Raw genomic sequence first — 25,107 nt, forward strand, 5'->3', positions numbered from 1 at the left:
CGATTGGAAGGGGGCCCGTGCTCCAGGGGTCCTGCAGCATTTCCGGCGCCTTGCTAATCTCACCTTTCTTCGACTCCTTGTAGGTGCTTTTGCTTTTTCGTTAATCACCTCTTTGGAGGAAATGCTTGTCATCATGCTTGCGTCTTTTACAACTCCTAGGCCTTCTTGGTTTTCCCCTTTCTTGGGTGCAGGCTCGTCTGATAGTTGTCTGTCATGCTGTAGACATTAAGACGGAGTACATTCCAGTGCCTCCTCTGCATTTAGACTCCCAAGTGGGTTCTTCAGATTCCAGTCCATCCCTAACTAAATTTTCTTAACTCTTTAAAGTTCAGCCTCTTGAAGAAGTCAAAACCCTAGTCTCAGATTCTATTTTTTGTCCTCCCGTATCCCTTCCGATCTAGTTTGAATGTGTGAATTTGAGCTCATAGAAAGTCACATCGAACTAAAGGTGTGCGTTCCCCTATAACCATTTCTTCTTATTGGAGGTGTGCCTCACTGCTCCACTAAAGACCAAATCTTAAAATGGCATCCCTTCCTTGTTTGGTTCTTCAACCCCTGACTTTGGTGAAGACCCAAGAATCACATCTCTGCCTCTCACATCCAGAAAAATCTGAGCCCTACTTATTGCTTGTGCTAGCGGTAGCTTGTGGGTCACTTGCTGGTGGATTCTCTGCAGCTTGAGGTCTTCAAACCACAATTTGGAGACTTCAATAACTCGGACATAGGTTAGGGGGTTGTTATAGAAGTGGATGGGTAGGGTTCTGTGGCCTGCTTTATGCAGGAGGTCAGACTAGATGATCATATTGGTCCCTTCTGACCTATGAGCCTATGAGGTTTTAGGATACGAGTAGCTATTTGAACAATTTTAAACAAGTACACATTAATTCCTAGAGCAAATTTGGTACATGGAAGAAACCTGTATTTATCAAAGGAATGATAACTTCAGCTGTTGTTGATAATTTCTGTTACTCTCTGTTATTATTCTTTTATCAGTGCAAAGTACTATACCTTAACTGAGAGATTGGGCCACAAGCCGTTTGGAAGTGTGATGGATTGGCTGACTGGTGCTGAGCCATACTATTTGATAGTGCATGTGTGCAGAGCACACTGAGCTTTAAAGCAAATATTTTTCAAACTAGTGATAACATATATGCTGAGTGCCCCACATAATCTGGGATACTGGGCATATAACAACACTGAACAAGGGTTAGATAACTATAAATAAAAATAAATACATTTAAACTAACTTTTTGGATTTCACTCTAAACTCTCCCTTTCCCCAGTATAATGCTGTCCAGTTCCTGTCCCCCCGCCCCACTCCAGAATGCCTCATTCTATACCAACACAGGTACCAGGAAATTTGGCAAGCTAACAGACACTGCCAATAAGAGGTTACCTAAATGGTATTTAAAAAAAAAACGACATCCACATTTAAAAAAAAAACAATTTTATAACCTTAAGAATATAAAATAAAATAAACTTTTCAAGAACATACCATGTCATGTTTTAAATGCTGCTTACCTTTGATGTTTCATAATGCTGTGTGGTTTCCTAATATTTTTGTCATAACAGAAATATGATTTGTGCCGTCATCACAGAACTGGAGACATGGGAAGAGGAACCTGAAATGGGATCCCATCTGGGCGCTCAGTGTTATATGTCAAATGCTGTCTGTCTCAGGCTGTCTTGAGATAGGCAAACAATTTTCAAGGTTAAGCTATTTTTTTTAAGTAATCGTTTGCAGGTCACATTTAAGTAAAGAGGATTCTCCCCCATTCTATTTATTATTGGTAATACAGTAGCATGTACGGACCCATCTCAGATTGGAGCCCAGTTGTGCAATGTAGTGTGAAAACACATAATAAGAGAGTCCTTGCCCCAATGAGTTAACATTTTAAATAGAGAAGATGAAGGGTTCAGGAGAAGCGGAGTCTGACCTACAAGCAAAGTGAAAAATGTGAGGGGCTGCAAACGTCGTTAGTTTCCAGATTTTGTTGTGGTGGTGTTTTGATTTTGGGTAGGGTTTTGTTGAGAAGAAATTAGTGTGTGTATATATGTACACACCTATATGGACCAGGAAAGGAGCCAATATGATCCTAATGGAGATTAACCCTAGTAGAGTGAGTAGATTGGGGTAGCCTTTTGAGAAGAGGAGCAAGTGGGGTCCCTCTTCAGGAAGTGTATTTTATGTTGTTGAGGTGAGTGGGAGATCTTATGCAAAGCTTATGACTGACACTTCTTGTATATCATTTTTGTTTTTATCCCTTAATCATTCTGATTAGTTGTGGTTTGAGATTTTGTTTTTCCAGTTTTCTTTGTCAAACGTGCCTCTCTTCCACTCCCCTTGTAGGTACACTCTAAATAAACCATTCAGATTTTACTAGTCTTTGTGGTTTTGATTATTTTTGACACTGTTTAAGGTGAGAGCAGTGATCGCTTCATCCAATGCATCTCTGAGTTTTCATGTTACTCTCCAGAGGTACAGTCACAAATCAGAAGATCCTTTGAACAACACTGATTTTTTTTTTCTTTCAACTTAAAGTAGATCAGAAAACAAATGGAAAATTGCTAAAGAATGTTCAAATACTGCACACCTGTTCTGTAACTTGACAAAGGAGTATGAAGAACATACTTATACCTACATAGCAATGGTTCAGAGCATCACAGGAAATAGAGTATTAAATTCATCTATACTTGAATTCTCTCCATATTGGTCCAGTAAGTAACTATTCTGTTTTATCTGTGTTTGTTCATTTTCTTGTTTTTTATTCTCAGCTATACATAACCAATGTTTTACTAATGGTACTATAAGTAACTCCAAAGTAATTTAGTTGGTGATGCATTATTTTATGTAAGATGTTTTGAGCTAGCATATCATCTAGTGTATATTTAATGTTTTATAATCAATGGAAAGCTATCTATACATAATACATGGCTTGAATAGTTCTTATGAATAGAAACAAGCAACAGTTTTGAAGGAAAAAGCAAATGTTTGAATAGATTTCCTTCCACTGTGCATATATAAGAATCAATTTCTTTTATGTGTATTTATTACAGACTTTTATAAAGGTGATTGCATCATTTAGGACATTTGAGAGTAGAAATTTTAAAAAAATTACTACGTTTATAAATTGCATAATCTACTTTTTTGAAGATAGTTAATTGGTTAACTGTTGAACTGTTGAACAAAACCAAAAGTGAGAGGTGAAGGAATATCTGTTTCCATTCTGGCTATCACCTTGACTTCCCCCTGCCCCCTTTGGTATGTCTCACATAAACACCAGATGCTCATTAGCAATGATGGCGTAATACTGCTAGAGGCTGCTTCTCCCTGGAGTCCTATTAACAATATTGCCCCACTAATTTCTTTTTTTCCTCTCTCAAAATAAGGACCATTTATATCAGGGAGCAAGTGATTAAACTGAACACGGAGACTACTGTACCTCATGTTAGGTACAAGACTACAGAAATAGTATCAACTCAGCTCAAAGACTCTGAAATACTGTAATTGTAATGCTGACAAGCCAGGGTAACATTTTCATGAATAGAAGTTTCTCCATTAGTTTTAAATATAGTGGCTACACTATTTTGCATCTCAAATTTGCAGGCCTTCAGGGAATAGTGTATCCCTTGTTGCAACTTGAGTTGACTTATATAGCTTCCTCCCCACACACCCTTGTTCCTGTCTTCTTCTGTCCAAACATCAATGCCCATTTATCTGGGGAAGCAGAGAACCCTAAACTAGAAAATAATGTAACACTTTTCCTCAGCTGATTCATCAACATAGTGCCTTACAATGAGATTGTTCTAAAAAAGTGGAAATGGTGAATTGTACCTTGTATTCAGACTTCATTGTTCCAAACACCTATTTTTCATAGATATGTATCAGAAAAATAAAAATATTACTCTGTAAGTGTTCTCCAGCTGTTTCACATTTATGTATACATTTGCATGAATGAAGGTGCACTAGCATCTTTCCCATGCCACCTCTATGTTTGCTGTTTTGTAAAGTTACAGAAAAGTATTATCAGTTTACTGAAGAACCAAGCTCAAATGGTAAATGTTTTAACATGGGCAAATTATATCTTTCTTTTCCTTGTGCGTATTTAAACCAAGATGACCTTGAGTAGAAATGCAGGGCTGTTCTGATCCATTACTCTAAAACAGTGTTTCCCAAACTTGGGACGCCACATATTCAGGGAAAGCCCCTGGTGGGCCAGGCTGGTTTGTTTATCTGCCACGTCCACAGGTTTGACCAATTGCGGCTCCAGACCAATGGGAGTTGCTGGAAGCGGTGGCCAGTATGTCCCTCGGCCTATGCTGCTTCCAGCAGCTCCCATTGGCCTGGAGCAGCAAACCGTGGCCAGTGGGAGCCACGATCGGCCAAACCTGGGGACGTGGGCTTGGGGACGTGGCAGGTAAAGAAACCGACCCGGCCCGCCAGGGGCTTTCCCTACATAAGCGGCATCCCGAGCTTGGGAAACACTGCCCTAAAGCATCTGATTTACTCCTACCCATAAAATAGGAAGGGTTGGAGCCTCTCTCTCCTTGGCAGAATGATTTGAGGCAGGGACAGATGACTCTTACAGTCAAAAACCATGGGAACAACCACGTTCAGGTGAAAGTGTAGGCTGAGGTTTATTGTTGTTTTGCATAAATTAAACAACAGGCAAATCAAAGGAAGAGGTGGGGAGTAAGATTTGGATGGTATTAAGTGTGTGCATGCTCCTGTTTGGAGCAACGTCACAACTCCAACTCTTTTTAAAATGTTTAATTATTTTACCTATATGATTATAATAATGGACCAGACAAGTAGTTAGCACTTACATAGCATGTTATAGATTTTTCAAAGCTCTATGTAGACAATAACTAATTAGATCAAAACACAGCACTTGCAGAAGGATCAGTGAAGTGCGAAACTTTTGACCTTCAGACTTTGGAGATTCTACTATGTGGTGCAGTGGAGAAAATATTTGCATAGTTTTTAATCTTAGGGAATTGTCAGGGCTCATGGATCTCCAAATTCCTGAGTGTTCTGAGAAACAGGGTCTCCAGGCATTGTTTTGAGGGCAAAAGCATTCATGCAGAAGCCAGGCTCAGGATGATATTCCTCAGGTCCTGAGTCACAGTCATCTGCAAGAGTGCATCTCCCTTTGGAGCTCTGCGGCCACTGGTTCCTAGCCAACAGTTAGTCCCTGTGTCTATGTTCCAAGGGGTATTTGTGTGTGGAGAGGCCACCTGCAGGGATTAATTCATATGGGTATTTCAAGTGTTTAACTAGAAGATGCTGCCATGGAAAACAATGTTCACCCCTTCCCCATCAGCCTGTACTCGCCTCCAGGCCAAACAAATAGAGCCTCAGTTGCACAGAATTCACACAGAAGGGCTTCTGTGCGACTGGAGAAACAAGGGATGCTGCTGTTTTGTCTCAACTCCCCTCTCTTCCCACCCTCCTCCTCAATCCCCTTTTCTCTCATGGTAGTTTTTTGATTGTTTTAGGTTTTTCTCTATTTTTATTCCCTCTGCTAAAAAAAATTGGAGGAACGATTTTCCCCTGAATCTTTGGTAATTTCAAGCCCTGTTGGGTAACTAATTAGTCAGTCATCTGACACATGGGAATTTACTTGTTTTTTACGGCTTGTCTAACTGATGTTAAATGTATAAATGTAGTTATAGTTCTGAGGTTTGTTTTCTTTTTCTTTAAACAGCATACTTGGGTCCACCAGCAGTTAATCTTACTGCTTGTCCAACCTGCATAAATGTGACAGTAAAACTTCCAGCCACGTATTTAAAAGAAAGTTCTTTAATTGATATATATCAAAAACTTGATTATACGATAACAGTGGAATCATTTGATAGAAAGGAAAAAGTAAGTAACTTGTAATGTTAAGATTTAAAGAAAAATGTTCAAAGCATAAAATATAAATTGGCTTGAGCAGTAAGGAAGCTTGCTGAAGATAAGCGCTGTTGTATCTTATCCTAACTCTTTATATGAGTAAGACTATTGTCAGTGGTTTACGCTACTTAGGATAAATTTGAGCCTTCTTGAGGCATGAGCTGATGATTTGGGTACAGGAGGAAATCCTTCTGCCCTTCATTCCACACCCCAGTGATAAAGTATTCACCAGTAAGTGCAGTGTAGGAGATTCCCTTCATTCCTTTGAAGCATCTGACAATGGCTGCTGCTAGAGACAAAATAGCAAATTAGGTAGACCATTGATTTGTTCTGGTATGTCAGTTCTTACAGTATCACTTAGTATTGATAAGAAAAGTAAACTCAGTGCTAGTGAATATCAAAAGTGCCTTTTTTCCCTCTAGGAGCTCCCCTATCCCAATTTTAAATTGTAGTGAGCCTTTCCTTCAACTCACTTGAAAAGTAAAGAACACATTTACATTGTCACTTTCATCCTGAAGGATCCCAGAGTGAACTGTATAAGGAGATCGCTTCTCCCGCCTTTAAAATGAAGTTGCTTCTAAAATGAATCTTGACAGTTTATGACATTCCAGGGTGTAATCCAGACCAGTGTGGGGCAGTGTCACCCTTTGCCTGCAATTCTGGGTGCCACACAATGCTTTGCTGCTGTATCTTCCACTTGGGCTGCTCAGAAACAGCCTTGCAGCATGCGGGTAACATCTTGAGTATCTGTGTCTAAGCTGTACCCTGACAGCATCAGTCTCACACTCAGGGTACATCTACACTATGGGATTATTCCGATTTTACATAAACCAGTTTTATAGAACAGATTGTATAAAGTCGAGTGCACTCGGCCACACTAAGCACATTAATTCAGTGGTGTGCGTTCATGGTCCGAGGCTAGCGTCGATTTCCGGAGCGTTGCACTGTGGGTAGCTATTCTGTAGCTATCCCATGGTTCCCGCAGTCTTCCCCGCCCCTTAGAATTCTGGGTTGAGATCCCAGTAGCTGATGGGGCAAAAATCATTGTCGCGGGTGTTCTGGGTAAATGTCGTCAGTCATTCCTTCCTCCGGGAAAGCAACGGCAGACAATCATTTCGCGCCCTTTTTCCCTGGATTGCCCTGGCAGATGCCATAGCACGGCAACCATGGAGCCCGTTCAGCTTTTTTTTTTTTTTTTTTTTTTTTACAGTCACCGTATGTGTACTGGATGCCGCGGACAGAGGCGATACTCCAGCGCTACACAGCAGCATTCATTTGCTTTTGCATGATAGCAGAGATGGTTATCAGTCGTTCTGTACCGTCTGCTGCCAGGTGTAAATTGGCAATGAGATGATGGTTATCTGTCCTTCTCTACTGTACTGTCTGCTGCTATCATGGGTGCCCCTGGCTGAGATCGGCCGGGCGCAAAGCAAAACTGGGAATGACTCCCCGAGTCAATCCCTCCTTTATGGTTTCTAAAAATAGAGTCAGTCCTGCCTAGAATATGGGGCAAGTGTACTAGAGAACCAGTGTATCAGAGAGCACAGCTGCTCCATGTCAGATCCTGCAGAAATGATGAGCTACATGCCATTCACGGGGGTGCCCCTGCAACAACCCCACCCGTTGCTTCCCTCCTCCCCCACCTTCCTGGGCTACCGTGGCAGTGTCCCCCCATTTGTGTGATGAAGTAATAAAGAATGCAGGAATAAGAAACAGTGACTTGTTAGTGAGATAAAATGAGGGGGAGGCAGCCTCCCGGTGCTATGACAGTCCAGGCAGGACATTAAGCGGTGCGAGGGGAGAGGAGCCCAGCATGCCGCTGCTATGACAGTCCAGGCAGTACAGAATCTTTTCTTTACACAGGAAAGGGAGGGGGCTGATGGAGCTCAGCCCCCAGTTGCTATGATGAGGACGGTTACCAGCCGTTCTGTACCATCTACTGGGAATGACCAGGAGTCATTCCTATTTTTACCCAGGCGCCCCCCGCCAGCCTCACCTGAGGCCAGCCAGGAGCACTCACGGGCTGATGATAACAAGGACGGCTACCAGTCATACTGTACCGTCTGCCACCGGGGAGGGGAGAGGAGTGGATACTGCTCTTCACTGCTGCAGCATCGCGTCTACCAGCAGCATTCAGTAGACATAGGGTGACATTGAAAGAAGTCAAGAAATGATTTCTTTCCCTTTTTCATGTGGGGGTGAGGGGGTAAATTGACGAGCTATTTCCTGAACCACGCTGGACAATGTGTTTGAAATCTACAGGCATTGGGAGCTCAGCCAAGAATGCAAATACTTTTCGAGACTGCTGTGGACTGTGGGATAGCTGGAGTCCTCAGTACCCCCTCCCTCCCTCTCTCCATGAGCGTCCATTTGAGTCTCTGGCTTCCCGTTACGCTTGCTTCTCACACAGCACTGTGTAGCCTGTAGATTTTTTTTTCAAACGCTTTGGCATTTTGTCTTCTGTAATGGAGCTTTGATAGAAAAGATTTGTCTCCCCATACAGCGATCAGATCCAGTATCTCCCGTACGGTCCATGCTGGAGCTCTTTTTGGATTTGGGACTGCATTGCCACCTGTGCTGATCAGAGCTCCACGCTGGGTAAACAGAAAATGAAAATCAAAATTTCGCGGGGCTTTTCCTGTTTACCTGGCCGCTGCATCCGAGTTCAGATTGCACTATGGGATACCGCCTGGAGGCCAATACCGTCAATTTGCAGCCACACTAAGCCTAATCCGATATGTTAATACCAATTTTAGTGCTACTCCTCTCGTTGGGGAGGAGTACAGAAACCAATTTAAAGAGCCCTTTATATCGATGTAAAGGGCCTCGTAGTGCGGACAGGTACAGCATTAAATCGGTTTAACGCTGCTAAAATCGGTTTAAACGTGTAGTGTAAACCAAGCCTCGCTTACACCAGCATTGGTGACAACTTGCAGGGTGAGTCCAACACCCTGGATTTTCCCCCAAAGCCTATGTTCTGTACTATATGGCCCTCTCCTGGGCAGTCCAGATATATTAGGGCCATTGCCCCTCTAAGGGAATAAGTATACAACAGTCTGCTACCCTAAGTGGAGCTACACACACAGTTGACAACAATGGATTACTTTTGACTAAAGAATAAAACAAGTTTATTTAACTACAAGGAAATGGGGTTTAAGTGAATACACGTATAAGGCATTACATTCACAAATGATACAAGATAAAATGCTTCCTCATACTAAACTTAACGAACTTGATTTGGTTCAAGGTGAAGTCTCTTACCACGTTTCCAGTAAAATTGCTGACCAAGATCTCCAAGAGTCCAGAGGTTGTTTCTTTTGTTGTAGTAGGTGAAAGAAAGAGATGGATAGGGAGAAAGAACTTGGAGTGTTTTTGCCCCTCACTTTTATAGTTCAGTCGCCTTCTGAAATGCATTTTCCTGAAGGTTATCCCTCAATAACGTTCATTCTCACTGTGAGGACACAGACATGGAGTCATGATGAAGAGGGTCCATGCTGTTGAAATGCATTTTCCTGAAGGTTATCCCTCAATAACGTTCATTCTCACTGTGAGGACACAGACATGGAGTCATGATGAAGAGGGTCCATGCTGTTGAAATGCATTTTCCTGAAGGTTATCCCTCAATAACGTTCATTCTCACTGTGAGGACACAGACATGGAGTCATGATGAAGAGGGTCCATGCTGTTGAAATGCATTTTCCTGAAGGTTATCCCTCAATAACGTTCATTCTCACTGTGAGGACACAGACATGGAGTCATGATGAAGAGGGTCCATGCTGTTGTTTTGCTAAGATGCAGATTTGTTTGTTCATGCTCCCCCTTCTTTGCCAAAGAATGGCCACTTGGTAGGTGATTGCCCATGAACTTTGATGCCTCCTGGCTAGAGGCGTTAGCTTGTCCTTTGTCTTTGAGAAACTGGTTTACCCAGACTTTTCTGGTAAACACATTTCAGATCTAATTTCTACTTATGTTTATAACTTTACATATAGTGTTGTTGGTCACATTTCTCCTTGATAAGATTGACAAGCCAGTTATTAGTTTTCAAATGATATCGTAGAAGGCATATTTGTACAAAGATTATTACTATGGTAATAGTACGGTGTGAATACTGAGGTGCATTCAGTCACACGGTTGTTCAATATTACATGACAACAGATTGAGACAGACATTAAATAAGAATTGTCTCCAGATGAAAATGTGGGCTGGGTTCATTAGTGACTCAGAGAAAAGTACAAGATTGCCTACAGGAAGTATTTCCACAGTGCCAGTCACAGTACAAGATTGCCTACAGGAAGTATTTCGACAGTGCCAGTCACAGTACAAGATTGCCTACAGGAAGTATTTCCACAGTGCCAGTCACAGTTGTGTCTAATCACCAAAATATGAGTGATTCAATTACACTGTTTTCTGCAGCATCTAGGCCCTTATCTAAGAACTGACCCTGCCAAATTCAGCTAAGCTTGTGAGAGCAGATATAAGGAACAATAATGATCAAAACATTGAAGGGGACTCTTCTAAAAGTCTTTAATAATCCACTGTGAAGACAGATACATTTGAAGAGAAAAGGAATGTAGATACAAGACTGCTAGCTTTTCTACTGAATGGCAAAAGTGCCGTTTTATGGTGCACCATCTTCTTGCTAATGTAGAACTTCTAAGATTGAGTTATCTGTAATAATACGCTTTTAATAAATTGAATCCAGTGGACAGAAGTGTAGGGTCAGTCCTTGAGCTCTAGTAACTGCTTTCCTTCTCTCAAAAACTGAAAAAGTGCCATGCTTCCTCCTCACTCTACCCCCACCCCCAACTATACAACTCAGTTGTACTTGCCACTGTACAGCTTCACAATGGGATATGAAAATAGCTATTGTATCCAAGTTTTTTAATCAATGTTTAATAACTCCATTTAGACAAACAGGTTTCAATAAGATATTGTTTTCATGGCAGATTCCTATTAAGAATGAAACCTCTGAAGAAAGCTTTAGCTATGTTGTTGGAAGCTTGCATTCAAATACAAATTATTGTGTGTCTGTTGCTGTGGCTGCATCATTAAACCATCATTCCATCCCTTCGGCCTTGAAATGTATAATCACCAGATCCAACACTCAACCAGGTATCACACATTTTAAAGTTTGGTCGGGGAGGGAGTCAGGTTGTCAGTATGTGGTTTGTTAGTTTTTAAAAGTATTTTCGGAAAAGGTTAACTGGTAAATATCCCAGTAAGAGAGAAAGCATCTTTTGATAGACATTTGGTTGGACCTATAAATGACATATGAGGTTCCTGATATCTTTGGCTAATCCTGCTGGCTGTACAAATAGCTCTTGAATTGTTTTCAGTGATGCAGAGTTGTCCGTTTCAATCTTAAATAAGTGTGTAATATAAAATAAGATAAATTGGAAATCTCTCCTGCATCTATTGGGTTTTACTCAGTATGTTGTGTTTTTTTTTCCATTTGCAGGTTATGGTATAATTCCAATCCTAAATGGTGGACTTGCTTCATTGATAATAGGCATCTTCCTACTAGGATTGTATAAAGGAGGTTTCATTTGCTTAAAAAGTAAACCGTGGCCAAAAGTTTTGGTATGTCTTTTTCATATTTAATTTACCTGGTGGGGGAGAGGGAAGGGCTCATAATGTTTATACAGCAAGTAGCAAGATATATTGTTCATTAGATAAAAGTTAAGCAACAAATATTTGCATTGAAGAGTTCTCTTAAAAGTGAATTGCAAATCAACTAGAAATTCCATCCACTTTAGATATAGGCTGCTAAATGCCCTCAAGGTGGTGGTGGGTGGTCTGTAAATGACCTTTTGTAAATTCACTTTTGTACATTTAAATTTTTCCTTTTCTACTCCTATGATTTCTGAAATTGGTTCCCAATTAAGTGTCAGCTCTCTGTGCACCATACTGGGGATCCTAGGTAGAATAAAATGGTATAAATGTCATGGAACTTCACTGGACCAAAGGAGCAGCTATACGGAGGGAGGATATATCTGGGGAAATAAAGTATTTTTGATTTTTGTGTTTTCTTAAATATTTTCCATCTCATGCGATTTTTATTTTAAAAAAAAACCCCACAAAATAGGTATCTTATCCTTCTGGTCTCCTTATGGGCAAGCTCTGTTCTCTAGAACAGGGGTTCTCAAACTGGGGTTCGGGACCCCTGAGGGGGTTGCGAGGTTATTACATGGGAGTCATGAGCTGTCAGCCTCCACCCTAAACCCTGCTTTGCCTCCAGCATTTATAATGGTGTTAAATATATAAAAAGTGTTTTTAATTTATGAGGGAAGGTTGCACTCAGAGGCTTGCTGTGTGAAAGGGGTCACCAGTACAAAAGTTTAAGAACCATTGCTCTAGAAGGTTTTCAAAAGGTGTTGTGGTGTCATCAGCATGGTGAATGGCAGAGCATCACAAGAAGCCTGGACATTGTGGAAACTGAAGGGCAGACTGTGAGAAATTAACTAATGATGTGTCTCCTGTCACTCTCAGACTGGGAAGTTTAGGATATATTACTAACATGGGAAGAATGTTCATCATTCAATTTGCAGCTTACCTTGGGGTAGGGAGGACAAAATACTTATCTGTAGGTTACTAAATGTTGTAGCTTAAATTGCTTAAATGCTGTATTTTTATCAAAACAGTTATTTGCTAGTTCTGCTACAACATAGGTGATTTGAAACTAGCATAGTAATTAATGAACTAAAATTAATAAGCTAAATAATTAACATAGATTAATGAAAAGGTTTGGATTAAAAGTTAAAATCAAGGTCTTCTGCTCATTTCTGACTTTTGTCCTGTTGTAGGACAGAAGGTCACTTGTAACTTTATGCTATGATTACTAGATATTCCTGGCACCCTAACCAACATTGGTTTAATGTCCAAAGCTGCTTGTAAGCTATTGCTAAATATATAATTACTGTCATGTTTACCTGTAGACTCAAGGCTTCTCCAATAAATTGTTGATTTACATAGAATTTGGGAATATCTAGAATATGAAAATGACTATATAGGTTCAGGAACATAAGCATGATGTATATGTTTTTGTGTATTATAAAATGATGGTTTACATAGTACAACTATTGAAGTTATGAATAGCGATGGTAGAAAACTTTCCATCAAAACTGTTTTTTGGATAGAAAATTGAGATTTCAGCTGAACACATTTTTTTAGCAAATAACTGCTTTCCACTGAAAACTTTTTTTTTCCCCTCCCAACAAAAAATCAATATCCCAAACTCAAAAACTGAAATATTTGTATATAGATATCCTGCCATGGTACCTCATGGAAGTTGTAGCTTGTTTTCCTCATGTCGTCATTTATTATGGCTTGAGCTGGTCTCCCTGCCCAGATGGCATCTCACTTGATTATCTCACAACATCTCACCATGGCCATGGACTCCCATGATGTAACCCCCTGGGAGAATGTAGTCTAACCAAGGAGCCGGCCTGTAGAGAAGAATGAGGGTGGGAAATACACAGACAACATTACTCATCAGCCACTATGGTAGCAATTCCAAATTAAAATGTTTTGGTTTTTGGACAAAAAGATAACAAGAAAAAAGCTCATGTTTTAACCAGTGCTAATTAGGAAAATGTGCACGTGCTAGACTCTTTCCATCTCTCTTTGCAGCATGCCAGCTCCCAATATTTGGGATGTTTTGATCTACCCTAGCTTGATGTTGTCCCTGCCTATTTAAGGCTTTAACCATTGTGGTCTTCCTAAGGGCCTGATCCAGCTCCCATTACATTTAGTGAGTCTTTCCATTGACTGCATTGGGAATTGAATCAAGTCCTTAACCTCTGAGGATTGCTCAGGATCCAAGGGTGCCACTAAAGTAGATATATAGGCTTTCAGCATGCCAGTAATGGTAAATCAACGTATAAGAATGCCGTAGCTTTTTTCTTAATTAAAAAAACAAGGAAATGTAAATGATAGCCATTTAATGCTCAAGCTAGACATACCTATTCTTTGACATATTTTCACCACAAGTTTTCCTTCCGCCTATGTAGACTGAGGCAGGTCTAATGCTCTAAAGGAGGCATAGAGAACTTTGGTCCTGTCCATCGTGCAAACTGCCAGATGTTCTACCTCTGCTGGCAGAAGCAGTCCTGGAGGTCCTCGCTCTCTTCCTTATTGATTTTCAGGTTTAACTTGTTCACTTTTACTGTAGTGTAAAACTTCCCTTTCTGATTTCTGTTTTTCTGGGGCATTTTTTGAGAAACTACTGTTCTTTGGGGACCTCTGACGGAAGCATTTCCTGAAAAGCAGCTTCCTCCCCTCAGGCTCTCTGTCGTTATACCAGAATAATCCAATATGGCAAAGGCACTCTTCTGTCTCTGAAGATGTCCTCCAACCAGCTGTTGAAAGAGACCTTTGCCTTCATTGCACCTAGCCCTCTGACTCTTGTTCTTGTAGGAAGTGGGGCTCTGAAGTTAGCTGGTGTGGTTCATCTGCCTCTTTATGCTGCAGCCAACCTTCAATGAGAAAATCTTTGGAACACTCCCCCAGGAGCATCACTTTTAACTCTAGCTCAGAAAATTGCCCCCATTCCACCCATTATTTCTGATTTCCTTCTCCCAGGAAAGGCGCAATGAGCAGTGCTTTGGGTCACTTTAAGGCTCTACTTCCTTGTGAATCAGAATGTTAACATCCCATGCCCAGTTCTGAAATGAGTACTGTGACTTCTCTTGGCTGGGGTTTTCACTTCCTCCACAGAGCATGCTCCAATGTGCTCTCCCCTGAGGTTCTTTCATAGAATCATAGACTACCAGGGTTGGAAGGGACCTTAGGAGGTCATCTAGTCCAACCCCCTGCTCAAAGCAGGTCCTGTCATAAGGTCCGCACCAGATCTCCACCCTCTCGAGCCTGTGCCGGCAGGTTAAATAAAGAGTCCCCATGCCTTCTTCAGTGCTTCACCCTTGTGTCTTTATTTACAGTGCAACAGTGTAGTCCCCCTTATTCCCGCAACAGCTGTCCCGAGTCAGACCCTTCCCAGGGTCTCCTGGCCCTTCAGGCTCCTGCCTTTGGGGAGGAGACAGAGATATAAGCCTCCTGTCCCCTCCCAGGCTAGCCTCCTGACTGAGCTTTCTCCAGGGCTTTTATAGCCCTCCCCTCTCTCAGCCCAGCTGTCTCTACTTCGCTCAGGTCATTGCTGTGAGCTGGCCCTTGTTAGGGCCTGCAGCTGGGCTCTTTGCTGGCTGCCCAGGCCCCTGCACCTGGCTTCCCTACCAGAAAGCAGGGCTTAGCCAGCATTTTAGCAGGACATGCCAGGGGTTTACCCCAGCCCTGCCACAAGAACCAATTCCCAACTAAATCATCCCAGCCAGGGCTTTGTCAAGCCTGACCTTTAAAACCTGTAAGGAAGGCGATTCCACCACCTCCCTAGGTAACCCATTCCAGTGCTTCACCACCCTCCTAGTGACAAAGTTTTTCCTAATATCCAGCCTAAACCTCCCCTACTGCAATGATCACGTCCCTCGGTCTGCTGGCAGTGCCCCTACTTATATAGCCCAAAATGTCATTAGCCTTCTTGGCAACAAGGGCACACTGCTGACTCATATCCAGCTTCTCGTCCACTGTAACCCGTAGGTCCTTTTCTGCAGAACTGCTGCCTAGCAATTTGGTCTCTAGTCTGTAGCAGTGCATGGGGTTCTTCCATCCCCAGTGCAGGATTCTGCACTTGTCCTTGTTGAATCTCATCAGGTTTCTTGTGGCCCAATCCTCTAATTTGTCTAAGTCCCTCTCTATCCTATTCCTGCCCTCCAGCATAGCTATCACTGCTCCCAGTTTAGTGTCATCTGCAAACTTGCTGAGGGTGCAATCCATGCCATCCTCCAGATCATTAATGAAGATATTGAACAAAACCAGCCCCAGGACCGACCGTTGGGCACTCCGCTTGATACCGGCTGCCAACTAGACATGGAGCCATTGATCACTACCCGTTGAGCCTGATGATCCAGCCAGCTTTCTATCTATCTTATAGTCCATTCATCCAGCCCATGCTTCTTTAACTTGCTGGCAAGAATACAGTGGGAGATGGTATCAAAAGCCTTCCCTCGACTTAGACTGTAATCCTCTAGATGCAAGGTAGAAGAGAAGTTTGAGTGTGAGACTTGGGAGGCCCCTGCTAAAAAAGCACAGAAGGGGGAGGACAACAAAATCTAAGAAGCCCAAGAAATTCAGGGAGCCCAAGGGGCAGCCTAAAAAGCACAGAGCTTCTCTGTCTGATTCCTCAAGTTCCTCTTACACAGAGAACGGTGAATTGTCTGTGCTAAAGTAGACTTTAGTCTGTACATTGTTTTCTTGAAAGAAGAGTTTGAAGCCTTGAGAAGAAAAATGAGAAAATGCCATTTACAAACAGCCAGCTAAACCTGTTTCTGAGAAGATTAAACAAGCTGTCCCCTGGCAACTATCTGTCCTGCAAAGTCAAATTAGACATGCTTTTGCACTTTTACTTCCTTCAAGGATATGGTAAGATTTGAGTGGGCTTTGCCAGACAAAAGTGAGCAGCTAAGCAGGCAAGCCTTAACTCTTGATAAGATCTAGGAACACACAGATTCTGAGAATTGACAATGAAGCCACCTCAGCTTCAAAGAATGTAGGCATTGTCTCAGGTGTGTGGGGTTGTGGGGCTGTAAACCTTGTTAACAGAGGCAGAGCACTTCCTGAGAAAAGAGTTTGAATCATCAGCTGCCCTGAAAGTGGCTCTATTTTCTGCTGGTTTGGCTAGAGCCTTTATGGCATGATGTCACAATTTAAAATCTATGGACACCTTGATGATCTTACACTCTAAATAGACACGGTACATAAAGACAGAGAGAGGGGAAGTAAAAAAATAGAACACAGCTTCTCAGTCCCAGTCTGATGCCCCACCCATTAGAGAATGGTGCCTCTCTAGTACAGTATGGAAATGCCCTAGAATTTCATACCAACCTATGATGTCCCAGGCCCCAAAGTTCAGCAGTCAAGAAAGACAATGCTAATTATGCAGGAAATCTCTTCCCTTGTCATTCTGGAGGGCCAACACCAGAAAAATTCCTAGAGTTGTTCTTATTTTTTATTGTCCACAAGAGGACAGGAGACCAAGAGGTGCTAAAAATTCAGCACCTTCATAAGAAAGAAGAAAACTCTGGATGAAATGTGGAAATGAGCTCTTACAATTGATCTCACACACTGAATAAAAGCCCAGTATTTTACTTATGTCATTACACCCAGGATGTGAAGGAGACAAGTCACGAAGGGCTTCTTTGGTCAGGTGGATAAGATGTTGCTTTGAGGAAGCATACAAGTCTTCAGGGAATGTCATTTCCTGAAGAAGCCTGGACTTGCTCTATGTCATCAGCAGTCTCCCAAGCAAAGAACATCTTTGCTGAAATAGATATACGTAGAAGAATTCTGGCCTTCAGATTCCTTGTATATCAGATGTTATAAACTGGATCTGCAATCATCCCCACGAGTGTGCTCAGTCTAACTAGTGTTCCAAAATAGATATGCCACAGGATTCAGGATTTCTCTCTTACCCCTTGGTCTTTCTTTCATCATTTATTAGTGTATTCTTATGTCAGTGAGGATTAGGGGAGAGTTTAGAAATTAGCATGTTAGTATTCTAGAATTGCTGTGTTTTCTCATGGCCAACTACAAGTGTATAACCAAATCTGTCATAATTACCATTAAATGTCAAAGCTGGAAAACACTTAAGAACTTATAGGTTTAGAACAGGGGTGAGCAAACTACAGCCCCTCAGGGCTTTGGATCTGGCCTGCGGCCCTTGGGAGGCGGGAGAGGGCACAGGGCTCCATGCGTTGCCCTTGCCTCCAGGCACCACCCCACGCAGCTCCCTTTGGCTGGGAATGGGGAACCGCGGCCAATGGGAGCTTTGGGGGAGGTACCTGGAGGCACGGCAAGGGCAGTGCACACAGAGCCCTCAGCCCCCGCCTCCCTCAGGGACTGCAGCACTTCCTGGGGCGGCGCAGGGCTGGGGACAGGGCAGGCATGCAGGGAGCCTGCCCTGGCCCCGGTGCACGCCTCTGCCACCCGGAGCCACTTGAAGGAAGCAGGGCTGGAGCCCTAACCCCTCTTGTACCCCACCCCCCAACTCCCTGCCCTAAGCCTCCTGCCTGTACCTTGCACCCCTCTTGCACCCCAACTCCCTGCCTTAAGCCCCTTCATAAACCCCACACCCCTCCTACACCCCAACCCCCTGCCCTGAGCCCCATCTCACAGTCTGCACCCCTCTTGCACCCCTGTCCTGAGCCCCTTCCTGCACCCCAACCCCCTTCCCTTAGCACCCTCATACACTCTACACTCCTCCTTTACCCCAATCCCTTGCCCCAGCCCTGCATACTATTTCCCCACTCAGATGTGCCCTTGGCCCAAAAAGTTTGCCCACTCCTGGTTTAGAATAACTCTTCTGGTGGTTGGCCGGATAGGCAGGGCCAACATCCCCTGCATGGGCTTTAAAGTAACTGTCTCCAGTCATTGTACAGATGAAGACAAAATCCATGATTGAGGATTAATGGTAAGACTAGTAGTAAAAAGGAAATTTAACTGGTGAAATACATTGCCTCACATATTTTGACTAAAACAATCTCTCTCAGGTTTGTTATGTGAGAGAATGTCTTTTAGGGAATTCATACAGCTAGGATGTTATACATACATATAAGATTTTGTACAGGTGGCAAATATTAAAATGGCTTTAAAAGTTGATCCTTAGCTTCCAAGAAGGAAATATAAAGTGTTAGTTAAGCACTGTACTGAAGAGTTTCAGGACTATCTGCTGAACCCATTTTCTTTTCAAAGATGAGCTTTCAGTCCTGGAAATTTTGTCTCTGCAAAGAGAGCTGGAAACTTTTCTTTTCCCTCCCCTTTTCCTTGTTCTTCAAAACCTTGCCACAAACTATATTTGACACTCTTCAACAGAGAAAATCCCACAAAAAATACATCTTGAAAACACAGTGCCTTCCATCTGGGGTTTTCTTTGCCCAAAAGCATAAGGTCATTTCTGATCTTACTTAGAAGCAATATGCAATTGCAGAGCCTATCCAGGTCTCCGTGTTTCTGTTTTGGAGCAGGATGCCATTCTTTTTTGAGTGCAGGAGAGGGAAGAGTTCTGAATTCTCAGAGCTCTGAAGATAATGCCAAAACATTTGTATCGGGGTGACCCATTGACTTCTGAACACTTTTGTCTGTGTGCTAGTATAAGTGCAAAGTGATGAGGCAGTTGTTAGAGTAAATAACAAGGTTACTTTCTTATGCTCTTATCGGTGTGTAATTTTTATGTGTGTGGTTTTATTTTGTTTTGTTTTTTTTTAGGAAACCACAAATAAATTACATCGCTCAGTGCATGAACCTGATCCTGAAAATGTGTACTCTGTACAAATCGTGTATAAGGAAATGGAAAAAAAGGAGTGGGAATACAGTTATGATGATAGCGAAAGTGATAGTGAAAATTCTGGTGACTATACTAGACGTGTCATCTTGGGCAGAGATCCAAGTTCCCATGCCAAATCAAACACCTTCGTGCACCAGACTATAGACTGTACATCTGCAGAGAGTAGCAGTCAAGCAACTGAACTTCTGAGTTCTGACACACAAAATTCTGAAGAGCATCAATCTGTCATTAGAGAAAATGAAAGGATAAGTAGAGTGTTCTTTCATCCTTCATCTGAAGTAAACAGTTGCTCAACTTCTGAGTTAAGTAACAGTGCTTGCTTTAACATAAACTTAAATTCTGTGATGCTGGGAGACCCTGACAAGACCTGGGATCATTCTGCAACGTTAATCTCCCACCAAAAGGATGCAGTTGACTTGCAAGATTCTAGTGCTTCTGATGCACTTGAATCAAAACATTTTACTAACACAGTAGATGTTAAGAAGCCAGATTGTCATAACATCTCACATGAATGGCAAGACCCTAGTGTCTCGGATGAAAGTGATGCATCAGATTCTGAATACATAAGAAGATGAATCAGTGAAAGCAAGAACCACTTTATAAAACGTGAATAAACAATTGGTCATGTTTCATCTCTTTCTGGTTTGAACATACAATTCAGCTTCTGATTAACTCTGCATTTTTTACATTCTAAATATATGCCTGTATATTATAAAAGCATGCAGGACTCGTGTATTAATGAACAGTGTTTTGGTAGCTTAGGGCTTCTCTACACAAGAGGTTTAGTCCAATCTAACTCGAGTTAGTGCATATTGAAAATACCTATGTACACATGAAAGAAATCGTAACTCTTATCTTGGTGCAAATTCTGGAGTCCTCCTTCGAAGTGTACTAAGTTCTGTGAAAATTGAGTTAGTGCAGACTATCGCTCATGTCTACACAATGGTGCTACCTGCTACTTTAGCACGCCTCCAGCATCTGTCCCACACTGCTTTATGGGGTCAAATGATAGGCATGTGGGCCCCATCAGTTGCTTCAATACAATTCAGGAAACCCTTGCATGCATAACCGTCAATAATCTCCTGAGCATTACCAAGATTTGTAACCTGGTGCAACAGTACCTTCTGCATGCCAGCACACACCTGCGTGACACTGCCTCCAACAGGCGATTGCGCCACATCAAATTGGTTGGCTATGGACCAGTAACAGTTGGGGTGGCCAGCTTCCAGATGGTGATGGAAACCCATTTCTCAGTGGGTTATGGGACTTTACATGTTGGTATGGTGCCACTGCAGCTAGTTCAGCACAGATCTTGGAAAAGATTGTCTTCTCTCTCCTGAAATTCTGTTGCCACTGCTGGTCATCTCAGATCTTCAGAAGCATCCTATCTCACCAACCAGTGCTGGTTTCCTGAGCCCAGAAATGGCACAGCACCAAGAGAAGCTGCTCCAGGAAGAGTACAGTAGCAGTTGCTCAATATCCTCCTCGTTCCTCTGCTACTGCTGCTGGGTAGCCACAGAAGCTGCTTGTTGATTGGAGGCCAAAGCCACCCAGCACTCTGAGCTCAAATAAAGTCCGGACAGCCTCTGTGTATACTCATAGTGGCCAGAATCATGGTGTGGATCATTGTTGCCTCCATGCTGGCCAACAGCAGTTCAAAAATGGTGCTAGTCTTCCCAGATAGAGAGGAATCGAATCAGGGTAGACGGAGCAAAATCATGGAATTCTGAATTTTACCTCAAGTGCCAGAATTCCACTGGTTTCTGCAATGCATTTCACAGTGTGCACGAGAGAAATCCCAGAATGCACAAGCTCAACAGCAAAGGACCATCGGATACTCACCCAAAATGCTACACACATAGTACACACAAAACCTCCCAGCATGTGTATGAAATGATGCAAATTGAAAGAAGACACAGCTGCCCCATATGCATGCTGTTAGAGCAAGTTATGTATTGGGCACCAAGTGGTATGCATCAGCTGAGAACAAACTAACCCTGTTGTGCAGACAAGCTTTTAATGTACAATACTAGCTGTATTTCACACACATAAAAGCGAAATACAGATCTGAAGGTAAATATATGTAGCAATAGTATATGCCAGTTATTAAACTTTGTGAATTCTTACATGTTGTGGTCCACAGACAAGTCCGCTTTAAGTGTTAATAAGTAGTAAACCTTTACCAAAAATTCACCATGAGAAACAGAAATAATGATGTTACCATATGGGTGGTCTCACCACAAGGTAATCACAAGCGGTCTCTGGAAGGCCTGCTCTATGTGGGGGGTTACTTTGCAATATGTTTTAACCACTGCAAACAATAGAGTAATGCTGCATTCCTGTAAATGAATTAATCCTACACAGAAGCTGATTATTCAGAGAAAGCTGAACAAGTGAAAACCATGGGAAAAGAATGAAAATTGACATTGTTCATGAACCTTATCTCCTATATTGATAACGTTTAAACAGATTCAGCATTTACTTCAATCTGTAGTGAAACAGAGACCAACCAGCTAGTAGATGGTCACAGCACATTTGGTGGGTTCAGATCCAGAAAGAGCACTCTCTTTTAAAAGTATGAAGTATAAAATAAGGCAGGCATTATTATTTTTCCACAAAGCATATTTCATTGCAAAACACTGACGGTGAAATGTTGGTCCTATTTAAGGTCTGGTCTATACTACAGAGTTGTGTTGACACAAGGCAGCTTACATCGACCTAGCTATGGTACTGTCTAGACTTACAGTTCTCTCCAACTGACTTAACTGCGCTGCTATGCCAACTTAATAACTCCACCTCCAGGAGTGGCATAGAGTCAAGATTGATGTAGTTAGGTTAACACAGAGTCACTGTAGATTGTAGATTCTGCATTGCTTATACTGACTATTACTGGCTTTCAGGAGCCATTTTAAAATGGCTCACACTACAGTATAATTGATACAAGTGTTCCTGGTGAGGATGCGTACTACGACAAAGGAACAAAGTGTGGACATAGACAAGCAGTGTAATTATTGTGACAGCTGTATTCTGACACAAGTCAATGGTACTTTTCTCATATGTTTCATTGGAGCCAGGATTTCACTTCATGATTAAAGCAGTTTAAAATAGTATAAGGCATTAAGAAATACTACCGAACATATTTAGTCTTGTACCATAGATACAAAATCTCTATCAGAAGTTTAAGTGTGAACTTCTAATGCAATGTATGATGCTGCATGGAAATATTCCTTTTTGTAATGACATAACCAAAAACTGTATGGCCAGAAAGTATGTAATGAAACCAGGAAACACGCAATATTTTGAGAGCACAGTTCAAGCTGCTAAATTAATGCAACTGGTCATTGCTAACTGATACTGGAAGTGGATGTCTTTGTAGGTTTTTTTAAATTTTAATTACCTTATTACTTTTTATATATTTTTTTTTTTTTACATTTTTGTAAAATTATCAGCTGCTACATTATATTTTTGAGGTGTTGTGAATACCTTTTTAAAATAAAGTTTTTGAAAATGCATAACTATTGCTCTGGAATATTTAGTGATACTACATATATGCTCCATCTAATCTTGTGGATAGGTTTAAGAATGAAGATAAACTGAGTCAGATTCTGTGTTTCATTCTGGCCCCTTTGTGCCACTGGAAAGCCACCAGCTCTTAGCAGGTGAGAATTTCCTCAGGATAGGGAAGCTTTTAGCTGATGTAGAGCTGACATACCCAGCTGCTGTTCCAGTCTGGCTCTGGCATAGGGGACAAGGAGGTGCCATGGCCATGTGCACTGTGTTCCAGTTATGACTATGGTCCCTTGGCAACCATTGCCAGCTAGTCTTGGGATGAGAGGGAAGGTCCTCTCATGGATCAGCAACTGGTTAAAAACCAGTAAACTGTAGCCATAGAGCTACCTTAACCTTTTATGTAATGCAAGGAACCTACAGAACTGTATCTGTAAGACATTGGCTTAAGCAAGTTATCATAAGTAAAGTAAGCCTAGGAATAGCTTGGTCAAGAGAGGGAGTTGGTCCATAACAATACCAAGCAACTGCAGGAACACTGAACTGGTACTAGGTTTGGATATTTCAGGACAGAGTTGCTGGCAGATGTTTAACACATACGTGCCTTAGCAATAGGTGATGTATATGATAGAGCAGTATTTCTCAAATGCTTTGCGAACGGGGCTGCTAACAGGGAGTTTCGCAAGGGAGTTTGGAAGGGGAGTGGGAAGGGGGCAAGGTTCACTTGCCATCCTTTAAAACCTGTAAACTAAACTACATTCAAAACTTCTTGCTTTTTAAACAAAATCCTTTCATTAACTAGGTAGCTGCAGGAGACAATGTAGGCAGAAGCCCAGCGGGAGAGTGGGGGCTATCCAGTTTATTGCACTGAGTGTAGCATGTATGATTACCTGCCCTGTAGGAAGGTGGCATATGTGTGCATTCAGTGCAAGGAGCTCCTGGCCCTCAGAGACCACATACGGGCTTTGGAGGCCAGGGTGGCGGAACTGGAGGAGCTGAGGGAGGCAGAGAGATATGTTGATGAGGCTTTCCGGGACACGGTAGAATTGTCCCACCTCTGGTCAGACAGCCCCTGCGCTGTTGAGGAGGATGAAAGGCCCAGGGAAGCAGAGCAGTCAATGGGAGCAGAGGGAAACCTTCCCATAGTTGGGACCCTCCTTCCAGATGATGTTAGGGTATCCTCTCGCACTGAGGTTCCCTCTCCAGGGGAGGGAACTCCAGTCACTAGGAAAAGGCAGGTGTTAGTAATGGGAGATTCGATCATTAGAAACATAGATAACTGGGTTTGTGATGACCGGGAGAACTGTATGGTGACTTGCCTGCCTGGTGCAAAGGTTGCAGGTCTCTCAAGGCATCTGGATAGACTTATGTGTAGTGCTGGGGAGGAGCCGGTGGTAGGTACCAATAGGGAAGGGTAGGAGAAACATCCTGGAGGCTAAATTTAGGCTGCTAGGGAAGAGACTGAAATCCATGACCTCTATGGTGGCATTCTCAGAAATGCTCCCAGTTCCACATCCAGGGCCAGGTAGGCAGGCAAAGCTTCAGAGTCTCAATGCATGGATGAGACGATGGTGTAGAGAGGAAGGGTTTAGATTAATTAGGAACTGGGGAAATGTTGGGGATGGGGGGAGCCTATACAGGAGAGATGGGCTCCACCTAAACCAAAGTGGAACCAGACTGCTAGCACCTAGCATTAAAAAGATTGCAGAGCAGTTTTTAAATTAGGAGATGGGGGAAAGCCGACTGCTGCAGAGAAGCATGTGGATCGGACAGGAACTTCTCTTAGAGGAGAGTCTATTGGTAGAGATTCTCTAGGTTATAGTTAGGAGCAGAGGATGGAAGAGGATAATGTAAGGGCCAGATCAGATGAGAAACAGTCACATAAAAAATCGGACACATCAGAAAAGGGCAGACAAATAAACAGTGACACGTTTTTAAAGTGCTTGTACACAAATGCTAGAAGTCTAAATAATAAGATGGGTGAACTAGAGTGCCTCATGATAAAGGAGGATATTGATATAATAAGCATCACAGAAACCTGGTGGACTGAGGACAACCAATGGGACACAATTATTCTGGGGTACAAAATATATTGGAAGGACAGAACAGGTCATGTGGGGGTGGGGGGTGAGTGGCACTGTATGTGAAAGAAAATGTAGAATCAAATAAAGTAAAAATCTTCAATGAATCCACATGTTCCATAGAATCTCTATGGATAGTAATTTCATGCTCTAATAAGAATATAACATTAGGGATCTATTATCGACCATCTGACCAGGACAGTGATAGTGATGATGAAATGCTAAGGGAAATT

General features: G+C 42.3%; 1 protein-coding gene across 1 annotated transcript in view; it reads left to right on the forward strand.

The window, feature by feature from the left end:
* The window catches only part of IFNAR2 (interferon alpha and beta receptor subunit 2), a 34,180-nt gene extending 14,262 nt beyond the window's left edge, over positions 1 to 19,918 (forward strand). Inside the window, exons 5-9 of the mRNA XM_032773674.2 lie at positions 2,543 to 2,718; positions 5,709 to 5,869; positions 10,843 to 11,008; positions 11,355 to 11,476; positions 19,208 to 19,918. Coding sequence (XP_032629565.1) covers positions 2,543 to 2,718; positions 5,709 to 5,869; positions 10,843 to 11,008; positions 11,355 to 11,476; positions 19,208 to 19,861 — 1,279 coding nt within the window. The 3' untranslated portion in view covers positions 19,862 to 19,918. The remainder of the gene's footprint in view (positions 1 to 2,542; positions 2,719 to 5,708; positions 5,870 to 10,842; positions 11,009 to 11,354; positions 11,477 to 19,207) is intronic.
* The last annotated feature ends 5,189 nt before the right edge of the window (positions 19,919 to 25,107 follow it).

The sequence above is a fragment of the Chelonoidis abingdonii genome, chromosome 1 (genome assembly GCF_003597395.2).
Source record: "Chelonoidis abingdonii isolate Lonesome George chromosome 1, CheloAbing_2.0, whole genome shotgun sequence".
Classification (NCBI taxonomy): domain Eukaryota; kingdom Metazoa; phylum Chordata; order Testudines; family Testudinidae; genus Chelonoidis; species Chelonoidis abingdonii.